This window comes from Oncorhynchus gorbuscha, linkage group LG10 (genome assembly GCF_021184085.1).
Source record: "Oncorhynchus gorbuscha isolate QuinsamMale2020 ecotype Even-year linkage group LG10, OgorEven_v1.0, whole genome shotgun sequence".
Lineage (NCBI taxonomy): Eukaryota > Metazoa > Chordata > Actinopteri > Salmoniformes > Salmonidae > Oncorhynchus > Oncorhynchus gorbuscha.
In genome coordinates this window covers 95,812,795-95,830,244 of record NC_060182.1, presented here as the reverse complement: position 1 = coordinate 95,830,244, position 17,450 = coordinate 95,812,795, and the positions used below count along the sequence as shown (strand labels likewise).

The 17,450-nt window shown below is 47.7% G+C and overlaps 1 protein-coding gene, 1 long non-coding RNA gene and 1 gene segment (V, D, J or C); all 3 read left to right on the top strand.

Annotated features, from left to right (window-relative positions):
* The first annotated feature begins 3,962 nt into the window (after positions 1-3,962).
* On the top strand, positions 3,963-5,848 carry LOC124046811. The segment is given in 2 exon segments: positions 3,963-4,800; positions 4,967-5,848. Coding segments are annotated over 2 exon segments (387 nt in total).
* A 270-nt stretch (positions 5,849-6,118) lies between these two features.
* LOC124046816 (M1-specific T cell receptor beta chain-like) overlaps positions 6,119-17,450 on the top strand; it is a 40,362-nt gene continuing 29,030 nt past the window's right edge. The window contains exons 1-4 of the mRNA XM_046367571.1: positions 6,119-6,194; positions 6,366-6,517; positions 9,901-10,005; positions 10,307-10,365. Of these exons, the coding sequence (XP_046223527.1) occupies positions 6,119-6,194; positions 6,366-6,517; positions 9,901-10,005; positions 10,307-10,365 (392 nt within the window). The remainder of the gene's footprint in view (positions 6,195-6,365; positions 6,518-9,900; positions 10,006-10,306; positions 10,366-17,450) is intronic.
* Positions 13,546-16,246, top strand: LOC124046817. The gene is made up of 2 exons (XR_006841073.1): positions 13,546-13,696; positions 16,039-16,246. It is a non-coding gene; the product is annotated as an uncharacterized LOC124046817 (long non-coding RNA).

Genomic DNA, 17,450 nt, shown 5'->3' with positions numbered 1-17,450 from the left:
ACCATACAAAACTCCTAAAGAACTGCAACATTTAGGATTTATTTTCTTCAAAATCAAGTGGCCTTTCTTTTTTGCAAATTCTGTTTTGTTTCATGTTATTGTACCACTACCTTCCAGCTGAACCAGCAGAGGGCAGTAATGTTCCACTGTACTGTAAGCCGATAGGTCAGCTATAAGCTCCTCCCATCTCAGAACAAAGACATACTGTAGATCATAGAACTTTACAGCTCAGACAGACAAACAGACGGACAAGCCGACAGACAGCATGATCAGAGTTCTCCTCAGAGCCACTGTCTCACTCCTCTGGCTCACAGGTGAATATAAGGTTCAGTATATCAGGTGAAGGTAAGGTTCAGTATATCAGGTGAAGGTAAGGTTCAGTATATCAGGTGAAGGTAAGGTTCAGGTGAAGGTAAGGTTCAGTATATCAGGTGAAGATAAGGTTCAGTATATCAGGTGAAGGTAAGGTTCAGGTGAAGGTAAGGTTCAGTATATCAGGTGATTATAAGGTTCAGTATATCAGGTGAAGGTAAGGTTCAGGTGAAGGTAAGGTTCAGTATATCAGGTGAAGATAAGGTTCAGTATATCAGGTGAAGGTAAGGTTCAGGTGAAGGTAAGGTTCAGTATATCAGGTGAAGGTAATGTTCAGTATATCAGGTGAATATAAGGTTCAGTATATCAGGTGAAGATAAGGTTCAGTATATCAAATAAGGTTCAGTATATCAGGTGAAGGTAAGGTTCAGGTGAATATAAGGTTCAGTATATCAGGTGAATATAAGGTTCAGTATATCAGGTGAAGGTAAGGTTCAGTATATCAGGTGAAGGTAAGGTTCAGTATATCAGGTGAAGGTAAGGTTCAGTATATCAGGTGAAGCTAAGGTTCCCTTTGAGCATGGTGATGTTTTCAATTACACTTTGAATGGTGTAACAATACACCGTGTCACTACAAAGATACAGGTGTCCTTCCTAACTCAGTTGCCAGAGAGGAAGGAAACCGCTCAGGGATTTCACCATGAGGCCAATGGTGACTTAAAAACAGTTACAGAGTTTAATGGCTGTGAGAGGGAAACACTGAGGATGGATCCACAACATTGTAGTTACTCCACAATACTGACCTAAAATAACAGAGTGAAAAGAAGGAAGCCTGTACAGAAAAAAATATCCCAAAACATGCATCCTGTTTGCAATAAGGCACTAAAGTAAAACAGCACAAAATTGGGCAAATAAATTAATTAGTTATGTTGGACCAAATCCAACACAACACATCACATCACTGAGTACCACTCCTCATATTTTCAAGCATGGTGGTGGCTGCATCATGTTATGGGTATGCTTGTCATCGGCAAAGACTGGGAGTTTTTTAGGATAAAAATAAATGGAATAGAGCTAAGCACAGGTAAAATCCTAGAGGAAAACCTGCTTGAAAATCCAGGACACGAATTGAAAATGGCTGTCTAGCAATGATCAACAACCAACTTGACAGAGATTGAAGAATAAAAAAGAAAAAAAAATACAAATTTGTACAGAGACTTACCCAGAAATGCTGTAATCACTGTCAAAGGCGATTCTAAAATGCATTGACTCGGGTGTGAATACTTATGTAAATGAGATATTTCTGTAAAAAATATCTGCATATAAACATTTCTAAAAACATGTTTTCACTTTGTCATTGTGGGGTATTGTGATGTCATTATCGGGTATTGTGGTGTCATCGTGGGGTATTGTGATGTCATTATGGGGTATTGTGGTGTCATCGTGGGGTATTGTGATGTCATTATGGGGTATTGTGATGTCATCGTGGGGTATTGTGATGTCATTATGGGGTATTGTGGTGTCATCGTGGGGTATTGTGATGTCATTATGGGGTATTGTGGTGTCATCGTGGGGTATTGTAATGTCATTATGGGGTATTGTGGTGTCATCGTGGGGTATTGTGATGTCATTATGGGGTATTGTGATGTCATCGTGGGGTATTGTGTGTAGATGAGTGAGACAATATATTTAATCCATTTTGAATTCAGCCTGTAAACACAACTAATTGTGGAATAAGTCAAGGGGTATGAATACTTTCTGAAGGCTATGTATTTGAGTAGAAGATTACAACAGGAGCCACATATTGCTTTTGAAAAGCCATCCCTCAGCGTGACAGGTCCCCTTATCTCTTCTAAACCCATCCCTCAGCATGACAGGTCCCGTTATCTCTTCAGAACCCATCAGTCAGTGTGACAGGTCCCCTTATCTCTTCAGAACCCATCCCTCAGCATGACAGGTCCCGTTATCTCTTCAGAACCCATCACTCAGTGTGACAGGTCCCCTTATCTCTTCAGAACCCATCAGTCAGTGTGACAGGTCCCCTTATCTCTTCAGAACCCATCACTCAGTGTGACAGGTCCCGTTATCTCTTCAGAACCCATCACTCAGTGTGACAGGTCCCGTTATCTCTTCAGAACCCATCAGTCAGTGTGACAGGTCCCCTTATCTCTTCAGAACCCATCACTCAGTGTGACAGGTCCCGTTATCTCTTCAGAACCCATCAGTCTGCGTGACAGGTCCCCTTATCTCTTCAGAACCCATCAGTCAGTGTGACAGGTCCCCTTATCTCTTCAGAACCCATCACTCAGTGTGACAGGTCCCGTTATCTCTTCAGAACCCATCACTCAGTGTGACAGGTCCCGTTATCTCTTCAGAACCCATCAGTCAGTGTGACAGGTCCCCTTATCTCTTCAGAACCCATCACTCAGCGTGACAGGTCCCCTTATCTCTTCTAAACCCGTCAGTCTGCGTGATTCAGACAGTGGTGATTCAGAGAGTGGTGATTCAGAGAGTGGTGATTCAGAGAGTGGTGATTCAGACAGTGGTGATTCAGACAGTGGTGATGAGACAGTGGTGATTCAGACAGTGGTGATGAGACAGTGGTGATTCAGACAGTGGTGATTCAGAGAGTGGTGATTCAGACAGTGGTGATTCAGACAGTGGTGATTCAGACAGTGGTGATTCAGACAGTGGTGATCAGACAGTGGTGATTCAGACAGTGGTGATTCAGACCGTGGTGATTCAGACAGTGGTGATCAGACAGTGGTGATTCAGACAGTGGTGATCAGACAGTGGTGATTCAGACAGTGGTGATTCAGACCGTGGTGATTCAGACAGTGGTGATTCAGACAGTGGTGATCAGACAGTGGTGATTCAGACAGTGGTGATCAGACAGTGATGATTCAGACAGTGGTGATCATCGGTCCTTCTGTAGCTCAGTTGGTAGAGCATGGCGCTTGTAACGCCAGGGTAGTGGGTTCGATTCCCGGGACCACCCATATGTAGAATGTATGCACACATGACTGTAAGTCGCTTTGGATAAAAGCGTCTGCTAAATGGCATATATTATTATTATTATTTTTATTTATTTTTTTGATCAGACAGTGATGATTCAGAGAGTGGTGATCAGACAGTGGCCCAGGTCCATATGTAACCAACCCAACACCTCCGTGGCTACGCACTGTTACCCGACTAACACTGACTATGACTACATATACTGGGACAGGCATTTCCAGGGACAGGGCTCTAAACTACTAGCCAGGTTATGAGGCAGAGTTCTTAGCTGGATTAGTGAGCTATGAGACAGAGTTCTTAGCTGGATCACTGAGCTATGAGACAGAGTTCCCAGCTGGATTAGTGAGTTATGAGACAGTTCCCAGCTGGATTAGTGAGCTATGAGACAGAGTTCCCAGCTGGATCACTGAGCTATGAGACAGAGTTCCCAGCTGGATCACTGAGCTATGAGACAGAGTTCCCAGCTGGATTAGTGAGCTATGAGACAGTTCCCAGCTGAATTAGTGAGCTATGAGACAGAGTTCCCAGCTGGATCACTGAGCTATGAGACAGAGTTTAAGTCTGTATTCAAGGTGTGGAGCCCAGAGAGCCAGGAGTGCAGTAGGATCTCAGTAAAGCAGTGGTCTCTGACAGTACAGGGACCAGGCAGTGTATCTGTTTGCTGCCAGTCAACCAGTGAAGCAGGGGTACTGCAACTCTGTGACAAAATCACATTTTGGGAGGCTGCCAAGGAGGCACTATCTGGCACCTGACTGACCTGGCCCTCTATGTGAAGATACTGTAGGCAAGATGTCTATCTGACAGGGGGAGGAACATCCTAGCAAGATGTCTATCTGACAGGGGGAGGAACAGCCTGGCAGGATGTCTATCTGACAGGGGGAGGAACAGCCTAGCAAGATGTCTATCTGACAGGGGGAGGAACAGCCTAGCAAGATGTCTATCTGACAGGGGGAGGAACAGCCTAGCAAGATGTCTATCTGACAGGGGGAGGAACAGCCTGGCAGGATGTCTATCTGACAGGGGGAGGAACAGCCTAGCAAGATGTCTATCTGACAGGGGGAGGAACAGCCTGGCAGGATGTCTATCTCACAGGGGGAGGAAGAGCCTAGCAGGATGTCTATCTGACAGGGGGAGGAACAGCCTGGCAGGATGTCTATCTGACAGGGGGAGGAACAGCCCAGCAGGATGTCTATCTGACAGGATGAGGAACAGCCTGGCAGGATGTCTATCTGACAGGGGGAGGAACAGCCTAGCAAGATGTCTATCCGACAGGGGGAGGAACAGCCTGGCAGGATGTCTATCCGACAGGGGGAGGCACAGCCCAGACATTATAGCAGTTTTCAAGAGGATGTGGTGATGAATTCATTTCTCTCTCTCTACCCTGCTGTAGAAGGCAGCTGGTACTTTCAGTACAGTGTAGAAAGATGTCTCCGACAACATGTTGTCTAGGCCTTTTCTTCATCTTATTTCCATGTGAGGTTTCCTCAATCTAAATATAAATGAATATTATAGCTAACTGTATCTTACTGTATATATCTTAATATGCTTTTTTGGTGAATTCTGTATCGTCCAACTATCCGATTGCCTGCTTTGATGAATTCTGACTTCATAATCACTCTCTAAACTGGCTTTTCAACAGGTCATGTAAAGTGTGTTGCGTTTCGTCAGTCTCCGTCCCTGACAGTGAAGGACGGGCGCGGGGCGGAGATCCACTGTAGCCATGATGACAATAACCTGTTGGTGATGTTGTGGTACCGACAGAGACAGGCCAGTATGACTCTGATCGGGTACAGTTACGGCACCACTGAGCCTAACTACGAGGGTTTGTTTGAGGAGAGGTTCAGGCAGAAGAGAGAGGGAAACCTGAAGGGAACTCTCGTCATCTCCAAACTAACGTTAGCAGACTCTGCTGTGTACTTCTGCGCAGCCAGTCGCACAGTGCTGTGGCTTTACGTCAGCCTCTCACCAAAAACCTGACACACACACACAGGAAATCCAACGCAGGCTGCCGCTCCGGCTTTTCAAACGGTCTTATATGACATCTGGTGGTTTTATGTTAAGGAGTCCGCTTGTTTCAGTTCAGAAGAGTTTGTTTGTATTACGATGACATTTTGTGAAGTTTTTGTTCATGTTATTTTCGGCTGATCGGGCACAAAATGTCAGGAGCCGAAGTCTATGCCCTTTTTTCGGTGATTGGTCAAAAGTCGAGATTCTTCATCAAAGATTTTGTTTTCAATGAGAGATAACTCGTCGTCGTTTAGAAATACAGCACCACACATCTTAGTTAAATGTAAAATTGCGAGACTAAAATCTCCTCTGTACAAATGTCAAAATAAATGACAGATGTATTGAGTTGTCTTAGATTAATTCTGACTATTTTGAGGAAGTGTATACTGGCTACGGCGTATCAAGATGGACCAACAGTACTATTTGTCACTTTTTTCTCGTTTTTTCAAGTGAAGGTCTTCACAGAGTATGCGAGCAAACTGAAGCATGCTGACACAATTAGTGACCTTGAGGGAGGGGATTCAGCGACCTTGGGGGAGGGGCTTCAGTGACTCAGGGGGATGGGCTTCAGTGACCCTAGGGAGGGGTTTCAGTGACCCAGGGGGAGGGGCTTCAGCGATCTTGGGGGAGGGGCTTCAGTGACCCAGGGGGAGGGGTTTCAGTGACCTTGTGGGAGAGGCCTCAGTGACCCTGGGGGGGGCATCAGTGACGCTGGGGGAGGGGCCTCAGTGACCCTGGGGGAAGGGCCTCAGTGAGAGCCGTACTCTGTGTACATTGAGGTTGAATGTCATTCACAGAGATGATGAGTGACATGACGCATCCTATAGTCCTCTTGAGTTGGCTGTTTCTCCTGTCCCCAAGTGAGTGTCTGAGGTTCGCTTTGTAGCTGGGATTCTTGGAGTAATTAGAGTTGTACCAACTCTTAAAAGACACAGTGATGGCTTGTCTCTCTTCTTCCTCCTCTCTTCTCCTCTCTTCCTCTCCTGTCCCCTGATCCTCTTCCCTGCCCTCCTCTCCTCTCTTCTCAACAGGTCAGTGTGGAGCAGCAGGCCCCATAGTGCTTCAGCCCAGACAGTTCCTCACCCTTCCTGGTAACACCACCACCTCCAGTCCAGTCACCCTGCAGTGCTCCCTGGGTCCAGGCTTCAGCATGCCCAGCTACACCATGATGTGGTACCGACAGGTCAGAGAAGTTACCAGGGCATTACACCCTGATGTGGTACTGATAGGTTAGAGAAGTTATCAGGGCATTACACCCTGATGTGGTACTGATAGGTTAGAGAAGTTACCAGGGCATTACACCATGATGTGGTACTGATAGGTTAGAGAAGTTATCAGGGCATTACACCCTGATGTGGTACTGATAGGTCAGAAGTTATCAGGGCATTACATCATGATGTGGTACTGATAGGTTAGAGAAGTTACCAGGGCATTACACCCTGATGTGGTACTGATAGGTTAGAGAAGTTATCAGGGCATTACACCCTGATGTGGTACTGATAGGTTAGAGAAGTTACCAGGGCATTACACCCTGATGTGGTACTGATAGGTTAGAGAAGTTACCAGGGCATTACACCCTGATGTGGTACTGATAGGTTAGAGAAGTTACCAGGGCATTACACCATGATGTGGTACTGATAGGTTAGAGAAGTTACCAGGGCATTACACCCTGATGTGGTACTGATAGGTTAGAGAAGTTACCAGGGCATTACACCCTGATGTGGTACTGATAGGTTAGAGAAGTTACCAGGGCATTACACCCTGATGTGGTACTGATAGGTTAGAGAAGTTACCAGGGCATTACACCCTGATGTGGTACTGATAGGTTAGAGAAGTTACCAGGGCATTACACCATGATGTGGTACTGATAGGTTAGAGAAGTTACCAGGGCATTACACCATGATGTGGTACTGATAGGTTAGAGAAGTTACCAGGGCATTACACCCTGATGTGGTACTGATAGGTTAGAGAAGTTACCAGGGCATTACACCCTGATGTGGTACTGATAGGTTAGAGAAGTTACCAGGGCATTACACCCTGATGTGGTACTGATAGGTTAGAGAAGTTACCAGGGCATTACACCCTGATGTGGTACTGATAGGTTAGAGAAGTTACCAGGGCATTACACCCTGATGTGGTACTGATAGGTTAGAGAAGTTACCAGGGCATTACACCATGATGTGGTACTGATAGGTTAGAGAAGTTACCAGGGCATTACACCCTGATGTGGTACTGATAGGTTAGAGAAGTTATCAGGGCATTACACCCTGATGTGGTGCTGATAGGTTAGAGAAGTTATCAGGGCATTACACCCTGATGTGGTGCTGATAGGTTAGAGAAGTTATCAGGGCATTACACCCTGATGTGGTACTGATAGGTCAGAAGTTACCAGGGCATTACACCATGATGTGGTACTGATAGGTCAGAAGTTACCAGGGCATTACACCATGATGTGGTACTGATAGGTCAGAAGTTACCAGGGCATTACACCATGATGTGGTACTGATAGGTCAGAAGTTACCAGGGCATTACACCATGATGTGGTACTGATAGGTCAGAAGTTACCAGGGCATTACACCCTGATGTGGTACTGATAGGTTAGAGAAGTTACCAGGGCATTACATCATGATGTGGTACTGATAGGTTAGAGAAGTTATCAGGGCATTACACCCTGATGTGGTGCTGATAGGTTAGAGAAGTTATCAGGGCATTACACCCTGATGTGGTGCTGATAGGTTAGAGAAGTTATCAGGGCATTACACCCTGATGTGGTACTGATAGGTTAGAGAAGTTACCAGGGCATTACACATGTCGGTACTCTCTTCTGTTGTCGGATCAGTGTTGGGCGACAGTGAACTGGGTTTACTGCAACTAGTCATTTAATTACATTTTGCAGTAGCTTGGTGGTAGTTGAACTAAATTAAAATCTTGGTAGTGTTTTCAGTAGTTAATTACTGTTTTACCATGTAGCTAACTACTGGAACTACACACTACTGTTTTACCATGTAGCAGTGTAGCTAACTACTGGAACTACACACTACTGTTTTACCATGTAGAGGTGTAGCTAACTACTGGAACTACGCGTCCGCTAAATGGCATATATTCTACGTATGGGTGGTCCCGGGAATCGAACCCACTACCCTGGCGTTACAAGCGCCATGCTCTACCAACTGAGCGGTGTAGCTAACTACTGGAACTACACACTACTGTTTTACCATGTAGCGGTGTAGCTAACTACTGGGACTATACACTACTGTTTTACCATGTAGCGGTGTAGCTAACTACTGGAACTACACACTACTGTTTTACCATGTAACAGTGTAGCTAACTACTGGAACTACACACTACTGTTTTTAGAGGTGTAGCTAACTACTGGAAATACACACTACTGTTTTACCATGTAGCGGTGTAGCTAACTACTGGAACTGCACACTACTGTTTTACCATGTAGCGGTGTAGCTAACTACTGGAACTACACACTACTGCAGGTTGGTTGGTGGAGTGGGGTGGCCAGCAGGTTGGTAGGTGAGGGGGGGTGGAGTTTCCAGCAGGTTGGTAGGTGGGGTGGGGTGGCCAGCAGGTTGGTAGGTGAGGTGGGGTGGAGTGGGGTGGGGTGGGGTGGCCAGCAGGTCTATAGGTGGGGTGGGGTGGAGAGGCCAGCAGGTTGGTAGGTGGGGTGGGGTGGCCAGCAGGTTGGTAGGTGAGGTGGGGTGGAGTGGGGTGGGGTGGAGTGGCCAGCAGATTGGTAGGTGGGGTGGGGTGGAGAGGCCAGCAGGTTGGTAGGTGGGGTGGGGTGGCCAGCAGGTTGGTAGGTGAGGTGGGGTGGAGTGGGGTGGGGTGGAGTGGCCAGCAGATTGGTAGGTGGGGTGGGGTGGAGAGGCCAGCAGATTGGTAGGTGGGGTGGGGTGGAGAGGCCAGCAGGTTGGTAGTTGGGGTGGGGTGGGGTAGAGTGGCCAGCAGGTTGGTAGGTGAGGTGGGGTGGGGTGGCCAGCAGGTTAGAAGGTGTGGTGGGGTGTCCAGCAGGTTAGAAGGTGTGGTGGGGTGGCCAGCAGGTTGGTAGGTGAGGTGGGGTGTCCAGCAGGTTATAAGGTGTGGTGGGGTGTCCAGCAGGTTAGAAGGTGTGGTGGGGTGTCCAGCAGGTTAGAAGGTGTGGTGGGGTGGCCAGCAGGTTGGTAGGTGAGGTGGGGTGGCCAGCAGGTTGGCCAGCAGGTTGGTAGGTGGTCCTTCTGTAGCTCAGTTGGTAGAGCATGGCCCTTGTAACGCCAGGGTAGTGGGTTCGATTCCCGGGATCACCCATACGTAGAATGTATGCACACATGACTGTAAGTCGCTTTGGATAAAAGCGTCTGCTAAATGGCATATATTATTATTATATATTAGGTTGGCAGGTGAGGTGGGGTGGCCAGCAGGTTATAAGGTGAGGTGGGGTGTCCAGCAGGTTGGAAGGTGAGGTGGGGTGGCCAGCAGGTTGGAAGGTGAGGTGGGGTGTCCAGCAGGTTAGAAGGTGAGGTGGGGTGGCCAGCAGGTTAGAAGGTGAGGTACAATAACAAGCTTTGGTACCAACAGGTCCGCTATGGAGGCCCAGTGGAGTTCCTCATTAAGGAGTACGAGAAAACCCGGGGGCGATACAAAGAGGACCTGGACACATCGGGGAACAGGTTCATCCTGCAGGTGATGGAGAGCATCTGAGCCGGGTTCCTCTTGACGTTTCTTCTCTCTGTGTAGAGGAGAGGAGAGGAGAGGAGAGGAGAGGGAGAGGAGAGGAGAGGAGAGGAGAGGGAGAGGAGAGGAGAGGAGAGGAGGAGAGGAGAGGAGAGGAGAGGAGAGGAGAGGAGAGGAGAGGAGAGGAGAGGAGAGGAGAGGAGAGGAGAGGAGAGGAGAGGTTTCTTCTCTCTGGGTCTCGGCTGAGTTTATTTACCAGCACATGCCGAATAAAAAGGCCTTTTTCTAAATGTGTTTTGATTGGTTGCAGATGTCTGAGCTGGTTGTGGAGGACAGTGGTGTCTACTACTGCGCTGCTAGTCACGGTGAAACAACAGCCTGAAGAGCAGTACAAATACAACACTCCTCTGTTTACTATACATGACGTGGGTCTGAGTCCCAAACGGTGCCCTGTTCCCTATATAGTGCACTACATTTGATCAGGATCCTATGGGCTCTGGTCTAAAGTAGTGCACTACATTTGATCAGGATCCTATGGGCTCTGGTCTAAAGTAGTGCACTACATTTGATCAGGATCCTATGGGCTCTGGTCTAAAGTAGTGCACTACATTTGATCAGGATCCTATGGCCTCTGGTCTAAAGTAGTGCACTACATTTGATCAGGATCCTATGGGCTCTGGTCTAAAGTAGTGCACTACATTTGATCAAATCAAATCAAATCAAATCAAATGTATTTATATAGCCCTTCGTACATCAGCTGATATCTCAAAGTGCTGTACAGAAACCCAGCCTAAAACCCCAAACAGCAAACAATGCAGGTGTAAAAGCACGGTGGCTAGGAAAAACTCCCTAGAAAGGCCAAAACCTAGGAAGAAACCTAGAGAGGAACCGGGCTATGTGGGGTGGCCAGTCCTCTTCTGGCTGTGCCGGGTAGAGATTATAACAGAACATGACCAAGATGTTCAAATGTTCATAAATGACCAGCATGGTCAAATAATAATAAGGCAGAACAGTTGAAACTGGAGCAGCAGCACAGTCAGATGGACTGGGGACAGCAAGGAGCCATCATGTCAGGTAGTCCTGGGGCACGGTCCTAGGGCTCAGGTCCTCCGAGAGAGAGAAAGAAAGAGAGAATTAGAGAGAGCATATGTGGGGTGGCCAGTCCTCTTCTGGCTGTGCCAGGTGGAGATTATAACAGAACGTGGCCAAGATGTTCAAATGTTCATAAATGACCAGCATGGTTGAATAATAGTAAGGCAGAACAGTTGAAACTGGAGCAGGAGCATGGCCAGGTGGACTGGGGACAGCAAGGAGTCCTCATGTCAGGTAGTCCTGGGACATGGTCCTAGGGCCCAGGCCAGTTGAAACTGGAGCAGCAGCATGGCCAGGTGGACTGGGGACAGCAAGGAGTCATCATGTCAGGTAGTCCTGGGGCATGGTTCTAGGGCTCAGGTCCTCCGAGAGAGAGAAAGAGAGAAGGAGAGAATTAGAGAACGCACACTTAGATTTACACAGGACACCGAATAGGACAGGAGAAGTACTCCAGATAAACAAACTGACCCCAGCCCCCCGACACATAAACTACTGCAGCATAAATACTGGAGGCTGAGACAGGAGGGGTCAGGAGACACTGTGGCCCCATCCGAGGACACCCCCGGACAGGGCCAAACAGGAAGGATATAACCCCACCCACTTTGCCAAAGCACAGCCCCCACACCACTAGAGGGAAATCTTCAACCACCAACTTACCATCCTGAGACAAGGCCGAGTATAGCCCACAAAGATCTCCGACACGGTACAACCCAAGGGGTGGGGGAACCCAGACAGGCCGACCACAACAGTGAATCAACCCACCCAGGTGACGCATCCCCCCCAGGGACGGCACGAGAGAGCCCCAGCAAGCCAGTGACTCAGCCCCCGTAACAGGGTTAGAGGCAGAGAATCCCAGTGGAAAAAGGGGAACCGGCCAGGCAGAGACAGCAAGGGCGGTTCGTTGCTCCAGAGCCTTTCCGTTCACCTTCCCACTCCTGGGCCAGACTACACTCAATCATATGACCCACTGAAGAGATGAGTCTTCAGTAAAGACTTAAAGGTTGAGACCGAGTTTGCGTCTCTGACATGGGTAGGCAGACCGTTCCATAAAAATGGAGCTCTATAGGAGAAAGCCCTGCCTCCAGCTGTTTGCTTAGAAATTCTAGGGACAATTAGGAGGCCTGCGTCTTGTGACCGTAGCGTACGTATAGGTATGTACGGCAGGACCAAATCAGAGAGGTAGGTAGGAGCAAGCCCATGTAATGCTTTGTAGGTTAGCAGTAAAACCTTGAAATCAGCCCTTGCTTTGACAGGAAGCCAGTGTAGAGAGGCTAGCACTGGAGTAATATGATCAAATTTTTTGGTTCTAGTCAGGATTCTAGCAGCCGTATTTAGCACTAACTGAAGTTTATTTAGTGCTTTATCCGGGTAGCGGGAAAATAGAGCATTGCAGTAGTCTAACCTAGAAGTGACAAAAGCATGGATTAATTTTTCTGCATCATTTTTGGACAGAAAGTTTCTGATTTTTGCAATGTTACGTAGATGGAAAAAAGCTGTCCTCGAAATGGTCTTGATATGTTCTTCAAAAGAGAGATCAGGGTCCAGAGTAACGCCGAGGTCCTTCACAGTTTTATTTGAGACGACTGTACAACCATTAAGATTAATTGTCAGATTCAACAGAAGATCTCTTTGTTTCTTGGGACCTAGAACAAGCATCTCTGTTTTGTCCGAGTTTAATAGTAGAAAGTTTGCAGCCATCCACTTCCTTATGTCTGAAACACATGCTTCTAGCGAGGGCAATTTTGGTGCTTCACCATGTTTCATTGAAATGTACAGCTGTGTGTCATCCGCATAGCAGTGAAAGTTTACATTATGTTTTCGAATAACATCCCCAAGAGGTAAAATATATAGTGAAAACAATAGTGGTCCTAAAACAGAACCTTGAGGAACACCGAAATGTACAGGATCCTATGGCCTCTGGTCTAAAGTAGTGCACTACATTTGATCAGGATCCTATGGGCTCTGGTCTAAAGTAGTGCACTACATTTGATCAGGATCCTATGGGCTCTGGTCTAAAGTAGTGCACTACATTTGATCAGGATCCTATGGCCTCTGGTCTAAAGTAGTGCACTACATTTGATCAGGATCCTATGGGCTCTGGTCTAAAGTAGTGCACTACATTTGATCAGGATCCTATGGGCTCTGGTCTAAAGTAGTGCACTACATTTGATCAGGATACTATGGCCTCTGGTCTAAAGTAGTGCACTACATTTGATCAGGATCCTATGGCCTCTGGTCTAAAGTAGTGCACTACATTTGATCAGGATCCTATGGCCTCTGGTCTAAAGTAGTGCAGTGCACTACATTTGATCAGGATCCTATGGCCTCTGGTCTAAAGTAGTGCAGTGCACTACATTTGATCAGGATCCTATGGGCTCTGGTCTAAAGTAGTGCACTACATTTGATCAGGATCCTATGGCCTCTGGTCTAAAGTAGTGCACTACATTTGATCAGGATCCTATGGGCTCTGGTCTAAAGTAGTGCACTATATAGGGAACAGGGTGCCGTTTGGGACTTAGCCTAGTCTCTCTGTCTGTTTGTCTGTCTCCGTCTGTCTGTCACACAGATGGCTCAGAGCAGGAAGACATTGTCGGCTGTGGCTCTTCTGGTAATGATAATAAACCGTCTGTCTAACCAAAGACATTTGCAAATCCTTATAGATATATTCATGCATAAAGCACAGGAGGTTGGTGGGTCCTTAAATGGGGAGGACGGGGTTGTGGTAATAACTGGAGCGGAATGAGTGGAATGGTATCAAACACATCAAACATGTGGTTTCCATGGTTTCCCTGTGTTTGATGCCATTCCATTTGCTCCGGTCCAGACATTATTATGAGCCGTCCTCGACCTCAGCAGCCTCCACTGGTGCACACTGACTGCAGTAGTATAAACAGTAGGCCAAGTGGGTAATGTAGTTCATACATTGTAGTTCAGAGTTCATCCTATGGAGGGCACTGTTACAATATGAGAGCAAGAGAGAGAGAGAGAGAGAGAGCAGGGGTGAGAGAGAGAAAGAGCGGGAGTGAGAGAGAGGGGGGTGAGAGAGAGAGAGAGAGGGGGGTGAGAGAGAGCGAGAGAGAGAGAGAGTGGGGGTGAGAGAGAGAGCGGGGGTGAGAGAGAGCGAGAGAGAGAGGGAGTGAGAGAGAGAGAGAGAGAGAGGGAGAGAGAGAGAGAGAGAGAGAGAGAGAGAGGGAGAGAGAGAGAGAGAGAGAGAGAGAGAGAGAGAGAGAGAGAGAGAGAGAGAGAGAGAGAGAGAGAGAGAGAGAGAGAGAGAGAGAGAGTAAGAGAGAGGAGAGAAAGAGAGAGTGGGGTGAGAGAGAGAGACAGAGGAGAAAGAGAGAGGGAGAGAGAGAGAGAGAGAGAGAGAGAGAGAGAGAGAGAGAGAGAGAGAGAGAGAGAGAGAGAGAGAGAGAGAGAGAGAGAGAGAGAGAGAGAGAGAGAGAGAGAGAGAGAGAGAGAGAGAGAGAGAGAGAGGGGTGAGAGAGAGAGAGAGAGAGAGAGAGAGAGAGAGAGAGAGAGAGAGAGAGAGAGAGAGAGAGGGGTGAGAGAGAGAGAGAGAGAGAGAGAGAGAGAGAGAGAGAGAGAGAGAGAGAGAGAGAGAGAGAGAGAGAGAGAGAGAGAGAGAGAGAGAGAGAGAGAGAGAGAGAGAGAGAGAGAGAGAGAGAGAGAGAGAGAGAGAGAGAGAGAGAGGTGAGAGAGAGAGAGAGAGAGAGAGAGAGAGAGAGAGAGAGAGAGAGAGAGAGAGAGAGAGAGAGAGAGAGAGAGAGAGGGAGAGAGAGAGAGAGAGAGAGAGAGAGAGAGAGAGAGAGAGAGAGAGAGAGAGAGAGAGAGAGAGAGAGAGAGAGAGAGAGAGTGTGAGAGAGAGAGAGAGAGAGAGAGAGAGAGAGAGAGAGAGAGAGAGAGAGAGAGAGAGAGAGAGAGAGAGAGAGAGAGAGAGAGAGAGAGAGAGAGAGAGAGAGAGAGAGAGAGAGAGAGAGAGAGAGAGAGAGAGAGAGAGAGAGAGAGAGAGAGAGAGAGAGAGAGAGAGAGAGAGAGAGAGAGAGAGAGAGAGAGAGAGAGAGAGAGAGAGAGAGAGAGAGAGAGAGAGAGAGAGAGAGAGAGAGAGGGAGAGAGAGAGAGAGAGAGAGAGAGAGAGAGAGAGAGAGAGAGAGAGAGAGAGAGAGAGAGAGAGAGAGAGAGAGAGAGAGAGAGAGAGAGAGAGAGAGAGAGAGAGAGAGAGAGAGAGAGAGAGAGAGAGAGAGAGAGAGAGAGAGAGAGAGAGAGAGAGAGAGAGAGAGAGAGAGAGAGAGAGAGAGAGAGAGAGAGAGGGAGAGAGAGAGAGAGAGAGAGAGAGAGAGAGAGAGAGAGAGAGAGAGAGAGAGAGAGAGAGAGGAGAGAGAGAGAGAGAGAGAGAGAGAGAGAGAGAGAGAGAGAGAGAGAGAGAGAGAGAGAGAGAGAGAGAGAGAGAGAGAGAGAGAGAGAGAGAGAGAGAGAGAGAGAGAGAGAGAGAGAGAGAGAGAGAGAGAGAGAGAGAGAGAGAGTGAGAGAGAGAGAGAGAGAGAGAGAGAGAGAGAGAGAGAGAGAGAGAGAGAGAGAGGAGAGGGAGTGAGAGAGAGAGAGAGAGAGTGAGAGAGAGAGAGAGAGAGAGAGAGAGAGAGAGAGAGAGAGAGAGAGAGAGAGAGAGAGAGAGAGAGAGAGAGAGAGAGAGAGAGAGAGAGAGAGAGAGAGAGAGAGGGAGAGAGAGAGAGAGAGAGAGAGAGAGAGAGAGAGAGAGAGAGAGAGAGAGAGAGAGAATTGTCTGCATGTTCATTCACAAGCCTCTCATCACTGTCAACATGAAGTTGTATTGTGTGTTAGTGTCGTTTCTCCTGACCACCAGTAAGTACTTTATTCCACCTATAAGACATGCAGTCATCATCAGTACTATAAAACATAACTGACTCATTCATTATGATGTTTTTCTACCTACAGAATCAACATTTGGAGTAAACATCCTACAACATCCTCCAAATCTTCTTTCAAAAGAGGGAGAATCGGGGACTCTAGAATGTGCACACGATGACGCAGAGTTCTATAGAATGTTCTGGTACAAACAGAACACCAACGGAAACATGGAGCTGGTGGCTTATTCTATGGGGAAGAGTGTGGCGGACGTAGAGCCCATCTTTGACAAGGCAAATTACATCATGATCCGCGACGAGCAGTTAAAGTCCTCTCTGCAGATTAGGAATGTGAAGTCTGGAGACTCTGCTGTGTATTATTGCGCGGCCAGCACAGCACACTGACTCAGCTAGCTTCGCTGCTCTACAACAACCTATACCAGCCAGGGAGGATAGGAGGATAGGAGAGGAGAGAGAGAGAGAGAGAGAGAGAGAGAGAGAGAGAGAGAGAGAGAGAGAGAGAGAGAGAGAGAGAGAGAGAGAGAGAGAGAGAGAGAGGAGGAGGGATAGAGGAGAGGAGAGGAGAGGAGAGGAGAGGAGAGGAGAGGAGAGAGAGAGAGAGAGAGAGAGAGAGAGAGAGAGAGAGAGAGAGAGAGAGAGAGAGAGAGAGAGAGAGAGAGAGAGAGAGAGAGAGAGAGAGAGAGAGAGAGAGAGAGAGAGAGAGAGAGGAGAGGAGAGGGAGAGAGGAGAGGAGAGGAGAGGAGAGGAGAGGAGAGGAGAGGAGAGGAGAGGAGAGGGAGAGGAGAGGAGAGGAGAGGAGAGGAGAGGAGAGGAGGAGGGGTCGAGGAGAGGAGAGGAGACGGGACGGGAAGGGAAGGGAAGGGAATGAGGAGAGAAGAGAGGAGGAGAGGAGAGGAGAGGAGAGGGAGAGGAGAGGGAGAGGAGAGGAGAGGAGAGGAGAGGAGAGGAGAGGAGAGGAGAGGAGAGGAGAGGAGAGGAGAGGAGAGGAGAGGAGAGGAGAGGAGAGGAGAGGAGAGGAGAGGAGAGGAGAGGAGAGGAGAGGAGAGGAGAGGAGAGGAGGGGGAAGGAGAAAAGGGGCTATAGAGAGAGACATTGTTACAACACTGTATATAGACATAATATGACATTTGAAATGTCTCTCTTCCTTTGAAACTTTTGTGAGTAATGTTTACTGTTCATTTTTTATTGTTTATTTCACTTTTGTTTATTATCTATTTCACTTGCTTTGACAATGTTAACATATGTTTCCCATGCCAATAAAGACCTTTGAATTGAATTGAGAGGAGAAGAAGCTGTTGAATGGTCACATGTTCTGTTTTGACAGCATCACTTCCTGGTGTCCTGGTCTGGTGAACAGGTGAGAGGTCTGAGGAACAACGATACGATACGACAGAGAAGACAGAAAGAAGTTTAGGCTGTCCTCTTTCTCTGTCAGTCCGCTGATCTTCTTCTTCTATGGTATTAAATGGTGGTCCAACAAAC